Genomic DNA, 24,027 nt, shown 5'->3' with positions numbered 1-24,027 from the left:
ACTATCTACAACTCCACCTATCTTAGTATCATCTGCATACTTACTAATCCAATTTACCACCCCATCATCCAGATCATTAATATATATGACAAACAACATTGAACTCAGATCCCTGAGGCACACCACTAGACACCGGCCTCCAATCTGACAAACAGTTATCCACCACTACCCCCTGGCGTCCAGCCGCTGCTGAATCCATTTTACTACTTCAATATTAATACCTAAAGACTGAATCTTCCTAACTAACCTTCCACATAGGAACCTTGTCAAAGGCCTTACTGAAGTCCATATAGACAGCATCCACCGCTTTACCCTCGTCAACTTTCCTAGTAACCGCTTCAAAAAATTCAATAAGATTTGTCAAATGTGACCTTCCATGCACAAATCCATGTTAATTATATATACCATCTCTAAGAATACTTTCCATCAATTTACCCACCACTGACGTCAAACTCTTAGAACCCTTTTTAAACAATGGAGCAACATGAGCAATCCGCCAATCCACCAGCACCATCCCCATTTCTAATAACATTTGAAATATTTCTGTCAGAGCCCCTGCCATTTCCACACTAACTTCCCTCAAGGGCCTAGGGAATATCCTGTCAGGACCCGGAGACTTATCCATTTTTATATTCCTTAAAAGTGTCAGTACTTCCTCTTTAATCATCATAGTTTCCATAACTACCCTACTTGTTTCCCTTACCTTACACAATTCAATATCCCTCTCCTTAGTGAATACCGAAGAAAAGAAATTGGTCAAAATCTCCCCCATCTCTTTTGGCTCCGCTCATAGCCATCCACTCTGATTCTCTGAAGCGCCAATTTTATCCCTCACTATCCTTTTGCTATTAATATAACTGTAGAAACCTTATGAATTTATTTTCACATTACTTGTCAAAGCAACCTCATATCTTCTAGCTTTTCTAATTTCTTTCTTCAGATTCTTTTTACGTTCTTTATATTCCTCGAGCACCTCATTTACTCCAAGCTGCCTATATTTATTGTTGATCTCTCTCTTTTTCCGAACGAAGTTTCCAATATCTCTTGAAAACCATGGCTTTCTCAAACTTTTAACCTTTCCTTTCAACCTGACAGGAACATAAAGATTCTGTACCCTAAAAATTTCACCTTTAAATAACCTCCATTTGTCTATTACATCCTTCCCATAAAACAAATTGTCCCAATCCACTCCTTCTAAATCCGTTTGCATCTCCTCAAAGTTAGTCTTTCTCCAATCAAAAATCTCAACCCTGGGTTCAGTCCTATCCTTCTCCATAATTATATTGAAACTAATGGCATTGTGATCACTGGACCGGAAGTGCTCCCCAACACATACCTCTGCCACCTGACCTATATCATTCCCTAACAGGAGATCCAACACTGCCCCTTCTCTAGTTGGTACCTCTATGTATTGCTGCAAAAAACTATCTTGCACACATTTTACAAACTCCAAACCATCCAGCCCTTTTACTGGATGGGTTTTCCAGTCTATGTGTGGAAAATTAAAATCTCCCACAAACACAACCTTGTGCTTACTACAAATATTTGCTATCTCCTTACAATTTTGCTCCTCCAATTCTTGCTCCCCATTAGGTGGTCTATAATACACCCCTATAAGCATTACTACACCTTTCCCTTTCCTCAATTCCACCCAAATAGCCTCCCTAGATGAGTCCACTAATCTATCCTGCCAAAGCACCGCTGTAATATTTTCTCTGACAAGCAATTTAACACTTCCCCCTTGCCCCTCTGATTCTATCACACCTGAAGCAACGAAATTGAGGAATATTTAGTTGCCAATCACACCCCTCCTGCAATCATGTTTCACTAATAGCTACAACATCATACTTCCAGGTGTCAATCCATGCTCTAAGCTCATCCACCTTTCTTACAATGCTCCTAGCATTAAAATAGATATGTTTAAGAAACTCCCCACCTCTTACTCTGTCTTATTGTCTAAAAGAAGGCTCATCATAAATGAATCTTTTCAGAACATTTGTGTATGGTCAATGTCAAATTATTTAGATGACAAAAAATTTAAACCCTGGTGTGATAGTAAAGTGTTAGGAGATTCCTGACTCAAACACTTTCCACCACGTGTTGGATTTGATATACATTACAGTGTGCTAAAACATCCATACACAACAAAAGAAAATCAATCCTCTTTTATGATCTTGATACTCGGCTTTCTTTTTTAAATGTCAAGTAAGATCATAGAAAGATCTTGAAAAAGGAGGCCAGTCTGCTCATTGCTTCAGTTGATAAAGAGATGCCCCTACAAATACCACATTACAGCACCAAATTCATAGCCCTGCAGGTCTATACGACAAGTATAAATTCAATATATTTCTAAATATGAGTATTGTTTCCGTTGCTACTGCCCTCCTTGATAGTATTCCAATATTCTACCACCTATATAATCTTCCTACCTAAATCCATGTTGACTACATTTTGCTCCTCTGCTAAAGCACATACATCCTCCATGTGTACCCCAAATAATGCCTGACATCTGGAGAATGAAGAAGCACAGACCCAACTGCAGTGCCCATAAAGAGAAGAAATTCTGCAGGTGCTGGAAATCCAAAACTACACACACAAAATGCTGAAGAAATTCAGCAGGTCAGGCAGCTTCTGTGGAAATTAATTAACAGTTGAGGTTTCAGGCTGAGACCATTCTTCAGGATGGGAAAGGAAGAGGGAAGACACAAGAATAAAATAGTGTGGGGTGGGGAGAGGGGAAGGAGGATAGCTCGAAGGTGACAGATGAAGCCAGGTGGGTAGGAGAGTTAAAAGACTAGAGATGAAAGAATCTGATAGGAGAGGAGAGAAGACCATAGAAGAAAAGGCTCCTGTCCCCTGATCCACTCTCCTCTGGTATCAGGTTCCTTCCTTTCCAGCCCTTTAACTTTCCTAACCACCTGGTTTCACCTATCAGCTTCTAGCTATCCTTCTCCCCGCCGCCCCTCCAACCTTTTTATTCTGGCATCTTCCCCCTTCCTTTCCAGTCCTGAAGAAGGGCCTCAGCCTGAAATATTGACTGTTCATTGATACTGCCTGAACTGCTGAGGTCCTCCAGCATTTGTGTGTGTTGTAATACCCATCAGTAGTCTTTGACCAAGTCAGTTGTTGCTCCCACTCCTTTGTCTTACTAATGTTGAGCTGTAGATGATTCAGCTTGCAACATTTCACAAAGTCCTCCACCAGGGCCCTGTGCTCATCCTCCTGTCCTCCTTTTATACACCCATCTATTGCTGAATCATCAGTGCATTTCTGCAGAAGTTATGACGCAGTGTTGTATCTAAAGTCCAAGGTTTACAGGATGAACAGGAACGTAATATAAGCCACTTATATTTTCTCCTATAAATATCTTCAAAAAGAATTATACCACAATTAATTCAGAATAAACAATGTCTTAGAATTGATAAGACAAGAAGAAATAGACACAGCAATCAACCATCCATTTCTTTGTGCCTAGTTCCACCATTCATCAAGACTGTAGCTGACCTTCTATCTCAACTCCATTGTCCAGTGTGATCCCAATGTCCCTTGATTCTCCTAACACTTGGAAATCTATCGGTCTCTATTTTGAATGAATGTATTGACTGAATCTGAGTTAAATCCTCTATGCATCTACCCTGTAAGGATGTTGTAAGTTTTGTTGGGATTACATCCCAGTATTCTAAACTCTAGAAATTACACACCTTGTCGAATGAGCATGTCCTGAAGTGACAAACCTTTCACCCAAGGAACCTGCCTATAAATTTGGACTACACCCCTTATATGGCAAATACAGTATATCTGGTCTGAGGGAGAGTAAACCTGTACACTTCTGTGTTGTCGTAACAAGACCCTATATTACTCTAGTAAAGCATCTTTTATTCCTTTCATCAAATTCTTTCAGAAAGAAATTTAGTATAACATATGTCTCACAAATTGTTTGCTGCACTCAATTTGCTTTCAGTGATTTGTGTATAACGCCAACAGTGAGGAAGCTCCAAGTATCAGAATTTCAAAAATCACACCATTTAAATAGCACACCTTTGTTGTGTGCATTTAAGTGAATAATTTCATACCTTTCTATGTCACACTCAATCTGCCATGTTCTTGCCCATTCACTTGGCTTGTCTGTAAGTCCTTCAGAGTTTCTTTAATCCTCTTCTTGCTGTCCGCCTGCGTTACGATACATCAACAAACTTTGAAATCTAACTTTTGTCCCCGCAGCAAAAATATCATTGTAGATAGTAAATAGTTGAAATCCAAGCATTGATAGTTGTGGTACCCCACTAGTTACAGTCTGCTAACTGGATATTATTGGGAGATTAGTGCAGAAATTGTGGGGACCCTGACAGAGATATTTAAAATGTACTTGGCCACAGTTGAGGTGCTGCAGGACTGAAAGATAGCTAATGTTGTTCTGTTGTTGAAGAAAGGCTCTAAGAATAAGATGGGAAATGAAAGACCAGTGAGCCTGACGTCAGTCAGGGGTAAATTAATGGAAGATATTTTAAGAGATAGGATATATAAGCATTTGCATAGATGTTGCCCAATTAGGAATAGTCTGCGTGGCTTTGTGTGAGATAAGTCGTGTTTAACCATTCTTAAGAGTTTTACAAGGAGGTTACAAAGAAGATTACAGAAGGAAGTGTGGTGGATGTTGTGTACATGGACTTTAGCAAGGCCTTTTGACCAAATCCAACGTGGAAGGCTGTTCCAGAAGGTTAAGTTGCTTTGTATTCAGGATGAGGTAGCCGGTTGGACTTAACATTGGCTTAGCAGGAGAAGCCGTAGAGTGGTAGTAGATACATAGATGTCTCCCTGACTGGAGACCTATGACCAATAAAGTGCTGCAGGGATTGGTGCTGAGTCCATTGTTTATTGTCTATATCAATGATTTGGGTAATGTGGTAAACTGGAAAAGAAAAATTGCAGACAACATCAAGAATGGAAGCAGAGTGAACAGTGAGGAAGACTATCAAAGTTCATGGAATGATCTTGACCAGCTGGGAGAATGGGCTGAAAACTGGCAGATAGAACTTAATTCAGACAAGTGTGAGGTATGGCACTTTGGAAGGAATAACCAGGATAAGACTTGCACAATGAATGGTAGGGTTCTGAGTTGTGTGTTGGAAAAAAATAGATCTGGGAATAACAGGTCAATAATTCCTTGAAAATGAAACCACAGGTAAACAGGGTTGTAAAGAGAATTTTTTTCACATTGGTCACAAGTTAGGGCATTGATTAAAGGAGTTGGGATGTTGAAGTTGTCAAAGGCGTTGCTGAGGCCAAATTTAGAGGATTATGTGCAGTTCTATTCACCTTCCTACAGGAAAAAAAAACACATCAATAAGCTTGAAAGAATGCAGAAAAGGTTTACAACATTGTCGGATCTACAGAACTTGAGTCATAGGGTTCTCAAGTCCTAACAACATGCTTGTGAACACTTTCTGCTCTCTTTTCAGCTTATTGGCCTTAATTGTAAGGGTGGTCTGAATAAGTTAGGACTTTATTCCCTGGAGTGCAAAATTATGAGAGGGTGCAGGTAGGGTGAATGCATGCAGGCATTTTCCATTGGGGTTGTTTGAATACAGAAATAGAGGTTATAGGTTTAGGCTGAAAGGTGAAATATTTTAAGGGGAATTTGAGTTGAAACTTCACTCAGAGTGTGTTTAGTATGGAACGAGCTGCTAGCAGAAGTGATAGATGTGGTTCAGTTGTAACATTTAAGAGGTTTGGATAGGCACATGGATAGGAAGGATTTGGTAGGATATGTTCTGGATGCAATTAGATGGTACTAAACAGATGAACAGGTTTGCACGGGCTAGATGGGCCAAAGGACTAGCTACTGTCCTGTAGTGCTCTATGACTACTTTCTATTCATTTTGTTTTTCGATGTCAGTGTAATATCCCAAATTCCATTTGCTGTAACATTGTTGAACATTCTCAAAGTCTTCTGAAAGTCTAAATAAATCAATGCACCCATTCCACTTCTTTTCAATATTTGTCATATCCTCAATGAATTGAATTAGACATGGCAACCATGACTTTCCTTTCATAAATCTATGTTGACTGTGCTTTTGTCAATACAATCTTTATTATTGATTCTAGTGTTTCCTCTTCTGCTCATATTCGATTCTTCTTCTTCTTCTTCATGTGCCTTGCGCGTTACACGCTTGGGCGATTGTGGCTCTCCACATCGAATGATCCTATGCAGCATCAATGATATCTCACACACTTAGATCTGTTAGTTCTTTCACAGTGTCCATATATTTTCTTCTTTGCCTTCCTCTTCCACGTTTCCCAGGCATACGGCCTTGTAATGTAAGGCATTCCATTTCTCTCTTTCTGATAACATGGCCCAGGAGTTTAAGTTTCCTCTCACTTAATGTTCTCATTACAGATCTTTTTGTATGAGCACGTTGGAGTACTGTCTCATTAGTTACCCTATCTCTATATGGTCTTTTCAACATTCTTCTGAGAAACCACATTTCTGTTGCTTCTAAGTTTCTTTGGACTTCTGGTGTTATAGTCCATGTTTCAGAAGCATACAACAAGATTGACTAGATGTAACATTTTAGTAGCCTAAGCCTTGTTGTCATAGAAATGTGTCTGTTGGTAAAAATGGTTTTCATTTTTTGGAAGTTGGTTTTGCCAATGGCAATTCTTCTTTTTATTTCTACTTTACTTCTAGGATCTTGTGATATAAAGCTACCAAGGAAATTAAAGCTGGTCTTTTGTTCAATCTCTTGGTTACTGATGTACAATTGGCAGTTGGGAGTGTCCTGCTGTTTTGATATTACCATACATTTGGTTTTTTTACAGTTGATGGTTAGACCAAAATCTGCACTTGTTTGTACTACTTTGTCTAGGAGGATTTGTAGGTCTTCTGCAGCACTTGCTATTAGGGTGGTATCATCTGCATATCTTATACTGTTGATGTTAACACGTGCAATTTTTATTCCATCTAGGTCTTCTATTTCTCTGAGAATCATTTCACTATAGATATTAAATAATTCCGGTGAGGCCACGCATCCCTGTCTAACTCCTCTTTGAATTTTAGTCCAACTGCTTATATTATCATCAATTTTTACTGCCGCTCTTTGGTTCCAATATAAATTTTGAAGCAGTTGTTGGTCCCTTCCATCAATGTTTGGTTTAGCGAGAATTTGAAATAATTTTTCATGTTGCACCTCATTAAATGCTTTAGTGAAATGAATAAAACATAAAAGGGCATCATTTTGATATTCAGTTGCCCTTTCTGAAAGCATTCGTAGTATGAAAATTGCGTTCCTAGTTCCTCTACCCTCAATAAACCCATATTGCAGTTTAGAAGTTTCTGGTCTCAACTTGTTTTTAATTTGACCCAGAACAATTCTCAACAAAATCTTTATTATGTGACTCATAAGACTGATTGTTCTATAATTTTCGCAGTCAATAGTTCCAGGAATTTTTGGCAAAGTAATAAATACTGATTTCAAGAGATCATCAGGCAATACACCAGACTCGTATATGCCATTAAACAGTTCAAAAAGAATATCTATGCCCAGATCTTCTAGGGCTTGTATCATTTCTACTGAATTTTCATCGGGTCCAGTGGGTTTACCATGTTTCATGCTTTTCATTGCTTTAGTTATTTCTTCTTTGGTAATAGGTGGGCCAGAATTAGGGTGTTTAATATCTGGGGGTTCCCCTCTATTATCTTCAAAAAGCTGCTCTATATACTGAATCCACCTCTCACATACTTTATCTGGATCTGTTAGTACGGCTCCATCTGCTGATCTTATGCATCCTGTAAAGGAGGTTTTCTTAATTCCAGTAATTTCCTTAATTTTCTTGTGCATTTCTTTGCTGTTGTTAATATGGCCTCTATTTCACTGCATTTTTGATTCAGCCATTCTTCCTTTGCAATATTGCACAATTGCCTGGTCTGTCTTTCTAGCCCTCTGTATTGTACTTCATTATTCTTCACTAACCTTCGTTCCATCAGATCTAGAATTTCTTAGGTTATCCACCCCTTGTTGGTGTGTTGGATTTCTTGTACTGGGATTATCTCCTCTGCTGATTGCTGTATAGCATATTTAAATCTGTCCCAAATAGGTGTTGTTAAGTTTTTGTTGAGGTGTTCTTCTACAGTTGTTTTGAATTGTTGCTTAAGTATGCTATCATTTTTAAGTTCTCCCAACATATACTTTCTCTTTTTTCCATGTTTTAGTTTCTTTAATTTTGTTTTAATGGTAGCTATTACTGAATGGTGATCTGAACCACAGTCTGCTCCTGGGTAGGCTTTAGAATTTGTGAAATTATTTCTAAAGCGTTCATTGATGGTAATGAAATCTATTTCATTCCTTGTTCTATCTCCAGGGCTAATCCAAGTACATAATCTACGTGGATGATTTTTATACCAAGTATTGGTGATCACTTGGTTGTTTCTGACACACCAATCAGTAAACCTTTCTCCATTGTGTGTGCTGCTTGAATTGCCAGCATCTGCAGATTTCCTCGTGTTAACCTTTCTCCATTTTCATTTTTCTCCCCTAATCCAAAAGGTCCTATGATATTATCAACCCTTTCCTGCCCAACTTTGGAGTTAAAATCTCCCATGACTAGTTTTATATCCTGAGATTTACATTGCTCATAAGCGCTGTTGAGATCTTCATAAAACCTTGTTGATATCCTCTTCATCCGCATCATTTGTTGGCGCATAGGCTTGGATTATGCTAGTGTTAAAAGGGTTACCCCTTAATTTAACTAGAAGCAGCCGGTTGGATATCGCCCAATATCACATAAGACATTTTGATACTTGTTTGTTTAAAATAATTCCAACTCCATACATAAGCTGTTGACTTCCAGAATACATTATCAGAGAACTATTCTTAGTGAATTTGCTATTGTCGGTCCATTTAATTTCTGACAGGCCTAAGATATCAACTTCCAACCTTTTCATTTCATTTAATGTGTTGTCCAACTTTCCTTTCTGGTAAAGTATATGGATGTTCCATGTTGCTACCCTTAGCCTTTCCCTATTGCTTACCGTCTCTGGATGACAGTCTGGTGTGACCTGCAGCACATGACTATCCCTACCGAGTGAGGTGTTGTTCTGTTGATTAGTATCAACCCCATTCATGCTGTTGTCTGGTTTCCTTCTTTTGTTTCTTTCCATGATTGACTAGGTAGAAATTGCAACAGTGGTTTGCCGTTGCCTCCTGTTGCCGCGGTGCTCATCTAACTAGAGTATTTGACCTCTACTGGTGTTCCCAGTTGGGAATCATACACTAGACGTCGCCCAACCTTTGCTGTTGTTGTACAAAGACAATCCTCCACCAAAGCTTGGAATCCATCTCCCTGCTGCTGAAGACTTCAGTGATCTTAGGTGACACCACCACCATTGGTCTGGTTATTTTTCTGGCACCAAACACTTGCCATAGACAGAGCTTCTTCAGCGAGACAGGGCGCACCCGGACCTAAGTCCTACGTGAAGGCGGAGTTGTCTTGGGTGGTAGAAGCTATATTATCGCTATTGGCATTTCCTAATATTTAGTCAGGACCCAACCACCCCATACACCCCCATATTCGACTAAGTTTGGTAATTTCCTGTTTTCTCCCACATTTCTTTCTTAAATAGTTGGGAACCAATCTAGATTTTCTCAAATTTTGGAAGGTGGTAATCAGTAGTCCCACAATCTTTCTACAGGCTCCCATTCAAAATCCTGATTTTAGCTTGAGGAATTAATCTGAACTAGTTTTCATGTTAAACTGTTGTGGTTCTCCCACAATTTCCACAGGTCTGAGGGGTGCTAGGTGGGTCTTCCTTTTCTTGAAGGAGGGTTGTTTTGTGACTATAGCAAATCATCATCCATGTATCTAATGTAGTTTATAATCTGTTGTAAGTCACCTATCGCACCTTGCCCTGTAAAAGTCCCCATGGCTGCAACACCTTCCACATGCACAGGGCCCAAACTCAGGAAGATCAGAATGTGCTAGACATTAGCAAAAAGATGATGATCCAACTGATTAAATTTTTAATGTTCCACCACCCAATCTGATTCTCGAGACAGAACAAATCAGTCTGCATGCCAAAGACCATATTGACCTTTGTTTGTAAATAGATATGCAAAACTCCAAATGTAGGTCTTGCAGAGTTTCATCATGGTACCACAAATACGTTTATGTACTCTATTCAAATTAATTATCTAAAAAGTCAGTGGAATAAAGTATTTCTGAAATGAAACAACTGTAAAGTTGGACGAGTTCAGTTCTTGAGTCAAAAAATCTCAGCAGAAATGATGGATTGCATGAGCTTGCAATAAATTACCAACGCAGAGTGACTCGATCAGAGGATAGTAGAAACTCTTCACTTTCCCTAGTTTTTAAAACCTTTCTGTTTTAATTTGTGTTTCAAGATGGATGAGATTAAAGCTAAAGATCGAACAATCTTTTCACTGGAGAAAGAGCTGGAGGTGCAGACTGGTTATACGCAGAAGCTTCAGCTGCAGAAGGATGCTCTGGATGAACAACTGTTCTTGGTGAAGGAAGCAGAGTGCAACATGGGCATGAGCAGTCCTAAACGGGAAGTTCCAGGCAGTGCACGGGATAACTCTGATCACCCTGGCAGTCCGGTAAACACCTCTTCAACTTGTGGCCTCTGAGTAAAATCAACATTTTTTAAAATGCCTTGATAAAATGCCCTTTCAAGTGATCTTATTGAAATTGCTATGAAAGTATTTGAAGCAATCATTTTTGCTCATATGCACCAAATCAGAATCGGGTTTATTTTCAAAACTCAAAGTTCAAAGTGAAACTTATTATCAGAGTACATACACGCCACCACATACAACCATGAGATTCCTTTTCCTGTGAGTAGACTTAGCAAACTTATAGAGAAGTAACGGTAAACAGGATAAGTAAACAACAAACAGTGCAAACACAAGTATAAATAAATAGTAATAAATAATGAGAGCATGAAATAACAACATAAAGAGACCTTAAGTTGAAACCATTGGCTGTGGAAACACAAGAAACAGAATGAGTGTAGTTATCCCCTTTTGTTCAAGAGCCTGATGGATGAGGGGTAGTAACTGTTCTTGAACCTGGTGGTGCGAGTCCCAGGCAGCTGTACCTTCTACCTGATGGCAGCATCAGTGAAAGAGCATGGCCTGGGTGCTGAGGATCTTTGATGATGGATGCTGCTTTTCTACAGCAACATTTCACGTAGATGTTCTCAAAGACTTTACCCGTGATGTATTGTGTCAAATCCATCATCTTTTATAGGATTTTCCACTCAAAGGCATTGGTGATCCCATACCAGACTGTGACGCAGCCAGTCAATACACTTTCCACCACACATCTATAGAAGTTTGCCAAGGATGCCGAATCTCCAGAGACTCCAGAGGAAGTTGAGGCATTGTTGTGCTTTCTTTGCAATTATATTTATATGATATGTCCATGACAGGTCCTCTAAGATAGTGTCACCCAGAAATTTAAAGTTACTGACCCTCTCCACCTCAGATCCTCCAATGACTACTGGCTCATTGACCTCTGGTTTCTCTCTCCTGAAGTCTGCAATCAGCCTTCTTGACATTGAGTGAGAAGTTGTGGTTATTACACCACTGAGCCAAATTTTCAGTCTCCCTCCTGTATGCTGATTCATCACCACCTTTGATACAGCCCACAACAATGGTGTCATCAGCAACCTTGTATATGGTGTTGGAGCTGTACATGGCCACACAGTCATAAGTGTAAAGTGAGTAGAGCAGGGGGCTAAGTATGCATCCCTGTGGTGCTCCTGTGCTGATGAAGATTGCGAAGAGATGTTTTTGCCAATCCAAGCTGACTGGGGTCTACAAGTGAGGAAATCCAGGATCCAATTGCACAAGGAGGTATTGAGGCCCAGGTCTTGGAATTTAGTGATTAGTTTTGAGGGGATGATGATGCAAAATGTCGAGCTGTAATCAATAAAGAACATCCTGATGTATGCATATTTCGAGAGCTTTGTAATTTTGTGGCAGCACTACAGCACAAAACAAAGTTTCTACAAGTTACAATATACTGAAAAGAGGAACAGCTAGTAGTATTCAAGGGTATTTTTTATTTAATAAAATTCTATAAACTGCAACTGACATGTTTTTAACCACATCATTGGGCGGAGGAAATGTTGGTTGGGATAATGTAGAATTCCTTTCATTGTGAAAATTGAAACAAAGCTCTAACGTTCACCAGTTGAGGTCAGCAAATCTTTTGTTTACTGTCTCACTGGACTTCCTCAGCACCACACTGGAATGTTAGGCAAATTTCTATGCTCAAATTGTAGAATAGCAGGAAGCAGGCCCTCAAAAATGTGAAAGATATGTGTAAATAGTATAATGTAAACACAAAAGAAAATATGTTATGCGGACTTTCAACTGCCAAGGATTAGATTGGCTCACATGTTAACATTGTTATATCTGAATCAGTAGGACAGAACTTTCATTTGCTGTCTGTCTGGGAACACACTGTTTCTGCTGGTGTGATCTGGACACAGTCAACCATTAGCAGCCCTTTGCCCTTGTACGTGGCATGCTGTGTGTGGTCTAATAGGTTTGCAAAGATAACAGCAGATGATTTTCTCCATAATTTTCAGCATAAAATTCCATGTAGACCTGATCACCCTATATATGCCTATAGTTCACTAGATTAGAGAGAGAATGGTGCATTTGAAATATTGCAGAATATCGGTAGCTGGAGTTGACAATTTGGAAGTTTGGTTGCCCGCCGACCTTGGCAAAATATTTGCAAATGTTTCAGCTCCAGTCAAGAAGCCATCATCAGTGTACAGCTGAGGGTGTAGTTTCCTCAGAATGCTGGCTTATATACTCCCCAGGGCCCAAATGGATATTGATAAAGCTTCATGATTTGGTTGGCTGGTTCAAAATACTGAAAAGTTAGTAGTTCAAAGCTGCTAAACGGCTAAACTGTTCAGTGATCTGAATCATTCAGCAAGATCATGATGCTTTATCAATATCCATTCAGACCCCGGAGGAGTATCTAAGCCGGCATTCTGAGGAGACAACACCCTCAGCTGTACACTGATGGTGGCTTCTTGATTGGAGCTGAAACATCTGCAAACATTTTGCCAAGCTCAGTGATCAACCAAACTTCCAGAATGGTGTATTGCAATTGCTCAGGTGTAAGTTTCTTTTTTCACTATTATATTTTCTTCATTGCTAAGACAGTGAAAAGAGCTCTTTTAATTGATTTGACCAACGCACAAGTCTCAAATAACATCTGCAAAAGCTGATTGGAGAGACCTTATTTATTTGCTGTTATTCATGCGTATACTAGCTGCCACATTTGCATGCATGAAATAGTAATGTAAACGTAACCCTCTTACACAGGCTCATAATGAGTTAGCTATTACTGTGAGTACAAACTAACAGTAACATAACTCACAATGCATGGAGAATAATGATGGAAAGGCAACTTCCAATAAATACACCTGGGGTAAATATGATTCAGGTAAACGCAATTATAAAAGTTTGAATGTCCCTTTAAGGGGAAATGAGGCCATCACTTGTATGAACACTGACACACCATGCAAATTTACCATTCGCTTGGAAGCAATAGATTAACTCACACCTGTATAAACTTAGATTGAAATTGCATTGACAAAATATTTTAAACTATCATCATCATCGTCAGGTGCCATGCCCAGTTTGATCTTTGACTGCCATGGCCCACACACTCCTGTTTCGGGTCAAGTGGATCAATTCGTTGGTGTTCATTTCCAGTTCTCTGGCTGCTATCTCCATCATCATTTGTCTTTGTCTTCCTCTTGCTTTCTTCCCTTCGATCTTTCCCATAATTACCGTGCATTCTAACTCCTTTTTCCTAATCACATGTCCAATGAAGTTACATTGCCTTTTCATCTCGTACATCATTTCTCTTTTTGTGTTTGCTCTGTTCATGACATCCTCATTAGATATTCGTTTCATCCATGATATTCTTTGCATCCTCCTCAAAAACCACATCCCTACTGCTTCAATTCTTTTCCTCATGTTACTAGATATTGTCCAACACTCTGAGCCGTATAATATATAACTGGATAAACATACCAGTTCAGTACTCTGAGGCGGGTTATCATGCCTAGTTTAGTGTTGATCAGCATACTCTTCATTCTCGTAAATGTGTCTTTTGCCATCCCTATTCTTCTTTAGATATCCATGTCGCACCTGCCATCTGATGTCACTCAGCTCCCTAAGTAGCAAAAGTTCTGTACTTGTTTTATGTCTTTTCCATTTATTTTCAGCCTTATTTTAAACTATAACAAACAAAATAAAGAAAAAAGGCCCGTTACATATTTATTAGTCTAAGTGTGCACATAACTGTTGGATCTTATTTTTGCATAGTCAATCCAGATGGCTTCACTTCATTTACTCACGGTACCAAACACAGTTCAGGCGAAGCATACTTAGCTGTCTGTTCAACATCCAAAGACAAGGCACTGAACTTTCTCCACTGTCATGTGATAACCAGCTAACTATCTGAACATTCTCCATGAAATCATTTGTCTGCATGAGGATTTTCCCACAGCAGTTTCCGTCTTTCCGAGTGAGCTCATGTTCTGCTATGTTTGTCGTCCATTTCCGTCTTCCTTCTTTCTCCTTCTTCCTCAAAACTCCTGTGCTCTCTCCAGGAAATCCCTCTAGGATGTTCCAGGGCATCTTGTCCAAAATGTTAACATGGCAAATCCTTTTGGCTCATACAACAAACCTAACTTCATGAACTGAATTATTATTTTAAATAGCAAAACAACCTAATTATATAATGTAATTTAAAGGTCATTGCATTTTGAGAAAATCTGTGGAAAATAAGATGCCCAACAGCATAGCTGTATTAACAAAATAAAGCATGGCCTTAAACCAGGGTATGACATAGAGAATCAGAAAAGGCACCATTTGTGTGTGGCCTCAGAAACAGGACTGGATGCTTTAGGATATCCTATAGATGTGAAAGGTAACATACTCTTCCATCAATAATTAATGTGAGCCAAAGTGTAAATTTACAGTTTTTTCAGTTTCCCTCATATAAGACTTGCTTGTAAAAAAAAAATCAACTACCAATTTTACTTCTTTATCTGTCTTGAAACAAATATCTCTTTGGATGAATGATTGAGCAAACCAAAAACTAATCAATGGACCTCTGGAATATATGAAGACATGTCAATAACCTACAATGTAAGGCTGATTTGCTCTGATAACCTTTGTTTAGATTTCCTTTAAATATGTGTAGAGAATTTATTACATCCCATTCAGAAAAGGTAATCTTTGCTACACCAATGTTTGCATTTCCTGAATGATTCCTTTTGTAAACTCTTTCTCTTTCACTGCTTAGAACAAACTTATCAGCTTATAATAAAGATTCCATACTGAGTTTAACAATGTACCACTTATTCGCTAAATGCATCATTTATTTAAACATCAATATTGGTAACAAAGTAGGAGAACAAATGATATCACCTGACCTGAATGTGACCAGCAACTTACATTCCTATTTTACAATTCTAGTATCTGTAGCATTTTTCTTGTTCTGAAATGAAAACCTGTTTTCATTTTCTGATTGCTCTCTGTTTCAACCTGCTGTTCATGTGTTCGATGAGCGGATGGAGCAGCTAGTGGGCATCGGTATCCAGGGATCGGTCTGATCAGCATGCACAGAACTTGCATTCTTTACACACAGTTAATTCCATTCTTTCACCAGGATTTGCGGAGAAACCAACGCAAGATTGCAGACCTTAATGCAACGATTCGGAAGCTTGAAGATAGAAACACACTGCTGGTAGATGAAAGAAATGAACTGGTAAGTTATTTACGTCTAAAGCTCAATAATGTATTTATGAATTCACACTGTTATCTTCCTCCAGCAGTTAATCTGCCCATAAAATTATTTTTTAAGCTTCAGCAAACTGTCATTCTAGGGGATAGAGAACCCCAGGATGATGCCATCTGTGCACATTGTAAGAAGAAGGGCATTCTGATAACTAGCAAACCATCCAACCCCATTGTCCACATTGTAGAGAGTATGCTGTTTTTTTTTGTGCTCCTAGGTACAATCTCCTACTTGGAGCAAGTGGTCAGCTTTACCCCTAAGTGGTGTTGGCCCACGGTTAAGTTCTGTGTCCATGCTCACCAGCCAATATTCAGTTATTTTCTGCATCACAAGAGATGTAGCACCAACCAGGAGTTGCACATCTATTGAAAGCATAAAGTACAATGAGTTTTGCCAAAGTGAAGGACGACCACCTCACAAGTTGTTGTCCTGCCGAAGGGTCTCAGCCTGAAATGTCGACCGTACTCTTTTCTATTGATGCTGCTTGGCCTGCTGAGATCCCCCAGCATTTTGTGTGTGTTACAGGTTGTTATTGGCTTGGAAATGGTCTGATAACATAATTTCCTAAATGCCCCTTGAACGTAGCAAGAAGTACTCAGTTAAAACAAAAAATACAAATAAAACAAATAAAAAGTACCAGTGACAGTATAAAATTACATGTTTGGATCTCTGGTCTATTCAAGGTTGTTGGGGGTAGATGCAAATGTAGAATTTGCAGTCATGTCACCTGTGGTTTTATTGAATGTCAGAGCATGATCATAGGGTAAATTGGTGTGGTCTGGTTCCTACTTCAGAAATACATATGTTTATATCATTTCCAAAAATGTTTTTAAGTGGATTCCATTCAATTTTTGTTCTTGTCTGCTGTTCCCATTGTCTCACTAACATAAGCCCACTTCATTTAATCTCAGTTAATTTCCACACAACAATTCCCTGGCAGGAAATTATATAATTTTGCCTCTAGTTCTTTGGTTTGAGTCTGAGTCCAGCAGATTCCACGATGATGCTGAGATTTAGCATTTAGTCAGTTACCTAGAAAAAAATATGATGAATTTGATGGACAGAGTTAGATTATTTTGAACTAGTGGTTGGAAGAAAAGACCTGAAATATATTGTGCACATTTCCAGCACATAGTACATGAAGAGAGCGAGCTCTTGATGCAACTTTAGAAAACATTGGTTGGGCCACATCTGTATAATTGGGTACCAGTTTACTCACCACATTTAAGATAAATGTGACTGAACTGAAGAGGGTGCAGAAGAAATTCACAAAGATATTGCCTTGGATGGAATATTTCATTTATGAGAAAATACTGAACACGCTGGGTTTGTTTACCTTCAAGCAAAGGGTCCAAAAGAAGTGAAAACATTATGAGAGGAGTAGATAGGGTAAATATCAAGAAACCACTCCCAATGGTAGAAGTGTGTAAGAGCAGAGGGCATGGGTTTATGAAGAGAATTTGAAGGGATATGAGGAATTTTTTTTTCAGCCAGAAGTGTTTTGGAATTAGAAATGTGGCTGAAGCAGACAGGCACAATATTTAAGCAAAAAGATAAGTACTTGATTTGCCAAGGTATAGAATGCCATGGACAAAGTGCTGGTAAATGGCATTATGTAGATATTTAGTGGTTTATGTGAACAGGATGGATGGAAGGTTTTAACTCTCTGCTGTATTATTTGATGAATATGCTATATTATTCTATGAGGATGTTTGCATAGAATAAGTACAGGTTATCACCATAGGAAGAAATAGGCAAAATTCTGGATCTGATTAACATTAAACTACCTTTTACAGGATTTCCCCTGTCATTTTGGCCAGCATTTTGTTTGTTTTAGGGGGAGCTTGTACAAATCACCCGGAGAAGTGGTGACTGAGATCCTAATCTGGATCAAGTTAGTTGATTTTATTTCTGTGTGTGATTACACAAGCAATGTGTCTGACCATTTGAATAGCATTCAGCTTGAACTTTGTGTTATTACATATTGGTTCTTCTGTGAATGATCAGCATCAGTCCTGATTTAGATATAGGTGTATTTTGAGCCAGAAAAGATTTCTATTATTCATATCATTTGACTGTTTTGAACAGCAAAATAGAGTCCCAGGATAATGAACGTTTTGTACTAAGAAGTGCATTGCTGATCATTCTCTGATGAGTGAAGGACAATCTCATTGAAACCTACCTGGGCAGAGTGGATGTGTTGAGAATGCTTCCATTAGTAGAAGAGTCTAGCATCTGAGGACACAGGCTCAGAATATAGGGGTGCCCCTTTAAATTGTGATGAAGAGGAATTCCTTCATCCAGAGGGTGGTGAATCTATAGAATTTGTTGCCACAAAGGGGTCTGAAGGCCAAGCCGTTGTGTGTATTTAAAGCAGAATTTGACTGGTGAGGCATTAATGGTTATAGGGAGAAGTGGAGATTATGTGGTTGGGGGAAAAAAATCAGTCATGATTGAATAGTGGAGCAGACTCATTCAGCTGAATAGCCTAATTCTGCTCCTGTATCTTATGGTGTTGTTTTTATCAAACTGGTGAATGCTGCATTATTGTGACTTTCAACTGTTCAATGCTGGTTTAGGAGGTCGCACTGAGATGATTTCTCTATGAAATGGGGCCAAATCAATTTGCATACGATGAACCAACATACATATTCCCTAAACTGAATCTGTATATTTACTAAACTTGAGAATAGCTAAGTAATTGAAACTTTAATTGGAAAAAATTGTGAGTCAGCCCATTTAGTGAATGACATAAATTAAGGACATTTAACATAGATTTATAAAGAAAATATTGCATTTGATTAATTAATTTGATTTGTTGTGAGGTGGTAACAAGTAATATTTTTGGATGATAGTAATTCAAGTAGAGCACAAACTCCCAGCCTGATTCTGAGAGGGGCTGCCTGTAAATGTGATGTGCAGGTTGAGTCATGAAGACAGAAGTCAGCAAAGGCAGAGGAAGACTCACAAGTGGACCAAATGAAAGTGAAATCAAGATGGAAATTGGGACCAAAACCAAAAGTAGCACTAATTAACATCCTTGTGTTATCCAATGCAAACATATAGGATACTCGCCTTTCTTAGCTGGAACATGGGCTAAAGAGTACGGAGATTATGTGCAAATTATGTAAAATATTGCATACAACCATAGCTAGAGCAGAAGGCAAAAGAAGGGCAGGAATACATTAGAGAAATTGCAGAAGAAATTATCAAGGATCTTACCAGGGCTGGAGAATGACAGTTATGATTAGAGGCTGTGTAGCTGCTCCTTTCCTTCCAACAAAGAAGACTGGGGGAAGATTTAAATGAGGAGTAGAAAACTATGTGAGGTTTGGGTAAAGTGAACAGAAAGGGCTTATTTTCTTAGAGGTCTGTGACTAGGGTACACAGATTTCAGTAGAAGGGTTAGTGAGCACATCAGGATAAAAAACACTCTGGAAATGCTGATATCTGGAGTACTTTGCCTGGTAGGAAGATAAATATAGAAATCTTTCCAATTTTCAGAAATCTCTGGATACATTTGAAAAGTCAGAGATTGCAGGGTCATGGAACTGGAAATGAGAATAACTGAAATTTCATGACCCTTCTGTGTGGGGACTTTTGGATAATTCTATGTGTATAAAATATCTATTGTTTGGCTTCAAAGTAAATCTGAAAAAGTGTTTCAACAACTTAAAATGTATGAAACAATTAACAAAGCTAATTATTGTTGTGTATCTGAATTGATTCATGTATTGTATTGTATCTTCCAAAGACATGAAAGTGAAGGGAAATAACAATAGATCAAGATAAAAGGGAAGAGTAGATGGCTGCTGCTTGATGAGAGCCCCTGATGCAAAGATACCAGTGAAACTGTGTCCAAGTACAAAATCTTATAATGCATCCTTCATAGTTTTGTTTTCAATCAGTCAGTTTCTGAGCAATTGAAAGGTTTACCCTTTTGAAATATTGTCCAGTCGAAGACCCACTGATCCGCTGCCTATCAAACCCAAACTGTTCCTGACTAAACTATTCAATGATGCATTGCATCATTTCACAACCTTGTGTGGTCACATTGAATCTGAGCTTCCTTAAGCTCAGTCAGCAGTGCCCACATTAGATCTGAGGACGGAAAGTAAGGTTCTGTTAGCACAGCAACTAGGTCTTCAACATAATGAAGTTTGACCCGTTTCCTTTCATAGTGAGACAAACACACTACCAAGTATTGACCCAGCGGCAAGGCAGTTATGATTATAAATAACACCACAGTTAATTTCAATGGTTAAGTACATCTCAGCATTATTTCCTACCAGTACTGTGCTCAGTGCTTTGGGGCTTCACATGAAAGCATAGATTTTAAATTAGATTACAGTATATTGGCTGAATTTTGTCAACCTCTATGGTATATAACTATTGACTGACTAGACCCAAGGGTGTGACTAGTTGACATCGTTCAACAATCAGAACTGCGTAATGCCCGAGGACATCAAACAGTTATGCGATGTGACGGTAAGAAGACAAAAGGTCAAACAAAATTAATTTTGACCTTGTGTTTCCAGCTGAAGCGAATTCGTGAAGCTGAAAAACAATATAAACCTCTCCTGGAGAAGAACAAGTGCCTGTCTAAGAGAAATGATGATTTGACTCTGTCTTTGCAACGCATGGAAGAAAAACTCAAAGTGCTTACCAGAGAAAATGCAGAAATGGTAATTTCCAAGTATGACATGCTTTTGTTTCTCCACCTTCCAGTAAAATAGTAACCAATTTTTGCTAGGGATCAATTATATCACATTTTGGTAGCTATTTTGAGTTATTAGAATCAGTTGACACATTCCATTTTTCTAAAAAGCCACCATGTGCCCCAAGCAGTGCTAAGATTAGGAGGGAACTCATTAGCAAACCAAGAAATTGAGCATTGGCTGGGTCCGTTTAAATCCAGATGACTGAGTTTCTGACAGGTTTATGGGAAGCAATGGGAAGTCCCAAGGTATGGAGAAGCTCTTAGGAGGGTCTTGAAAGGGTTGTGTTCAGGAGAAGGAATGCCCCAGGGCAGAGGAAGCAAAACTTTCCTTGTGGTTCTTGGAGAAGAAACGTCTACTTCCCCATGGTTCACTTGCCCATTGTTTGGCTTCTTTTGAGGATGACTGTCATTGAGAGGATTTGAAATTATCTGGGACATATTCTATTGCACTTTCCTGGTCCTCAGCGGATCTGGTTCAACTATATGTAAAAGCTGCATTGATTTCCCGGCCTAGATTTCAATTCAACATTCTGATTTCCTTCATGACCATCGGCCATGGATCTGTGTAGATTCAACCATTTGTGGGTAGTTGCCCCTGCCCTTCCTCGGGCTCATTGAAGGTGGATTCAGATAGGGGATTGGTGGCTGAGCACCCTGCTAATAATAGCTATTATCCCACTTTGCTCCCTTCCCTTCCAGGGTTAACATAAGTCTCCATCTTCTTAACAGCATATCCACTGAGGTTTTAGTTCAATAATTTGTAGACATGTAGCAAACCCCTGACTTACAGAAAAATTCTCAATTTGCTTAACTTGCGTACTGCCTCCTCTCCATTTCCAAGTTTATTTTCCATGAAGTACTATCCTTCTGAATTCTCTGATTCTCTCTGTAATTATAGGGTACACACATTTGTCCTTTCCCAAACCACTGCCATTGTGTTCTTCAAATAAAAATTGCACACTACCCATCCATTGCCCCAATTCAACACCCCCCCCAAAACACACACACAACTCCAATGTCAACCATACCTAGCAGTTTGAATCCTCAAGTTCTAATTCTACAGGATCTTTCATGAAGCACAGATATGACCATCGACTTTGTTGAAATGGTTAACCATCTTTCTCTTCCAATAACTCGTTTTCCACATGACTGCTCACAAAAGATCAAATTAAGCTGCTATCACTTGTGCTTTCTTCATTTATTATATTTGTATATAACTTCAAGTGGATTATGATGTAGTCCCTACATTTTCAAAATCTCCAGTAATGACATTTTCCCTCCACTGCTACATTGTTTAGTCCTTCCTACCTTAAGAACCTATTTATTTACAACTCAGTATTCAGAAATATTCACATATATTGTAGCTAAGACGGATGTGAAAACAGTGATGTCAACCTCTTCACGTTTGCTCGAACTGTCAGCCTAAAGTGAAGCCATAGATTGAATATAGCATTCTGGAGCTTATTGCTAGGAAAATCAAAGTTAATAGCTTAACCCAGTTCCCCCTACTTCTGACTTCATTCCACCCCAGGATGAATCACTTCATGAACAGCCTTGGAATTCTGTTCAAATTGTGTTTTGATTTCAATATGCAATCCAGCATCAGAACTGCTAGCTGGTACTTCCCAAAGGACTACCTATTTTCTCCTGTACCTAAACCCTTTCCTACTAAATAGGTGTGTGAGACATAACTATTCCAATCCTGTCCAGTTTGGCTTGCAGTGTCCATTCATCGGTGTTCTAAGGGGCATACAAAAGTCAGGCTTAAGTGGCCCACTGTACCCGGAGACCTGATCTCAAGTTGAGAATACCAGGGCCTTGTTCCTAGACTGCCCTGGTGGCCTTTTGCAAGGTTCTCTTATCAGAAACCTTTGCTACTTTTTTAAATATCTGATTATCAGGGACATTTTAAAAAGAGTTCAAGTTAGGCTTTAGTAATGAAAACATTATAATCATTATAAAGAAATGTATTTAAGTAAAAACACTTTAAAACCCTTGCAATTAACTAAGAACAAGAAAGTAGATTAAACAAAATGGGGAAAAAGTAAAACACCTTATCCCATTTCAGATTCTCAATTTCAAATGTCAAGCATTCCTTTGCCTTCACAGATGCTGCCGGACTCATTGAGTTCCTCCAGCAATTCAGTTTTGTTTTCCTCCAGCTTCCAGCACCTGCAGTCTCTTGTGTCTCCAAGTAAACCACTTGCCCAAGGATTCCTATCAACTCAGCGTCCAGTGGTACGAAGGGTGGTTGGAGACACCCGCAGCTTATCTCTGACTTTCGCATTTTAATGCACAAGAGTGCAAGTCTGAGGTGAACAGAGCTAAGCACAAATAAGGAGAGTACTGTTGGTTCTTGATAGGATTATTGGCCACAATCTGAGCAATCTAGACCAGTATCCTGACATGTCCATTAATCGTACTTATCCCTGTAAGTAGAAGAAATGCTACACCTGCCTATTTACCTCCTCCCTCACCTCTATTCAGAGCCCTAGGCAGTCCTTCAAGGTGAGACAGCACTTCACCTGTGAATCTGTTGGGTTTGGCTACTGTATCAGTGCTTACAATCTGGTTTCCTCTTCAGTCGTTAGACGCGACATAGATTGGGGGACCACTTTGTCAAGCACCATAGCTCCATCGGCAAAATGCTGGACTTCCCAGAGGCCTACCATTTTAATTCCAGTTCCCGTTCCAACATATTGGTCTATGTCCTCCTCTATTGTCACAATGAGGCCACTCTCAGATTGGAGGAGCAACACCTCATATTCTGTACATATAGCTTCCAACCTGATGACATGAACATCAATTTCTCCAACTTCTAATACTTTTCCCCTCCCCCTTCCCACTTCTTCAATTCCCCACTCAGGCCCCCTCTTACCTCTTCTCTGCGCCTCACCTGCTTATCACCTCCTCTGGTGACCCCTCCTTCCATTTCTCCCATGGTCTACTCTAGTCTCCTTCTTCTGCAGCCCTTTATATTTTCTGCCTATCACCTCCCACAGACTTCTTACTTCATTTCCCCTCCTCTACCCGCCTGGCTTCATCAATCACCTAGCTTGCACTCTTTCCTTCCACTCACCTTCTTATTCTGGCTTCTTCCCCCATCCTTTTCACTCTTGATGAAAGCCTGAAATCTTGAGTGTTTATTCCTCTCCATAGAAGACTTCCTTTCTATAGCTAAACAACCAAACTACACACAGCCTATAAATGGTGTCTCATCAATGGCTTGTAGAGTTGTAACATGATGTCTCAAGTCTTGTACACAATGCCTGACTCACAAAAGTAAGCATGACATACAGCTTCTCCATCACCCTATCTACCTGAGTTGCCACTTTCAGGGACTGTGCACATGTAATAATTCTAGGCCTCTCAGTCCTACAACACTTTCCAAGGTCCTACCATTTACTATGCAAACCCTGTCCTGGTTTAACTTGCCAAAATGCGACACC

The 24,027-nt window shown here is 39.2% G+C and overlaps 1 protein-coding gene across 1 annotated transcript in view; it reads left to right on the top strand.

The window, feature by feature from the left end:
- LOC140200788 (janus kinase and microtubule-interacting protein 2-like) overlaps window positions 1-24,027 on the top strand; it is a 126,124-nt gene that overhangs the window by 11,617 nt on the left and 90,480 nt on the right. The window contains exons 3-5 of the mRNA XM_072264396.1: window positions 10,398-10,613; window positions 15,730-15,828; window positions 20,397-20,543. Coding sequence (XP_072120497.1) covers window positions 10,398-10,613; window positions 15,730-15,828; window positions 20,397-20,543 — 462 coding nt within the window. The remainder of the gene's footprint in view (window positions 1-10,397; window positions 10,614-15,729; window positions 15,829-20,396; window positions 20,544-24,027) is intronic.

This window comes from Mobula birostris, chromosome 7 (genome assembly GCF_030028105.1).
Source record: "Mobula birostris isolate sMobBir1 chromosome 7, sMobBir1.hap1, whole genome shotgun sequence".
NCBI classification, from domain to species: Eukaryota; Metazoa; Chordata; class Chondrichthyes; order Myliobatiformes; family Myliobatidae; genus Mobula; species Mobula birostris.
Note: the sequence above shows the minus strand (reverse complement) of the source record. Positions and strands in the feature narration are given on the sequence as shown.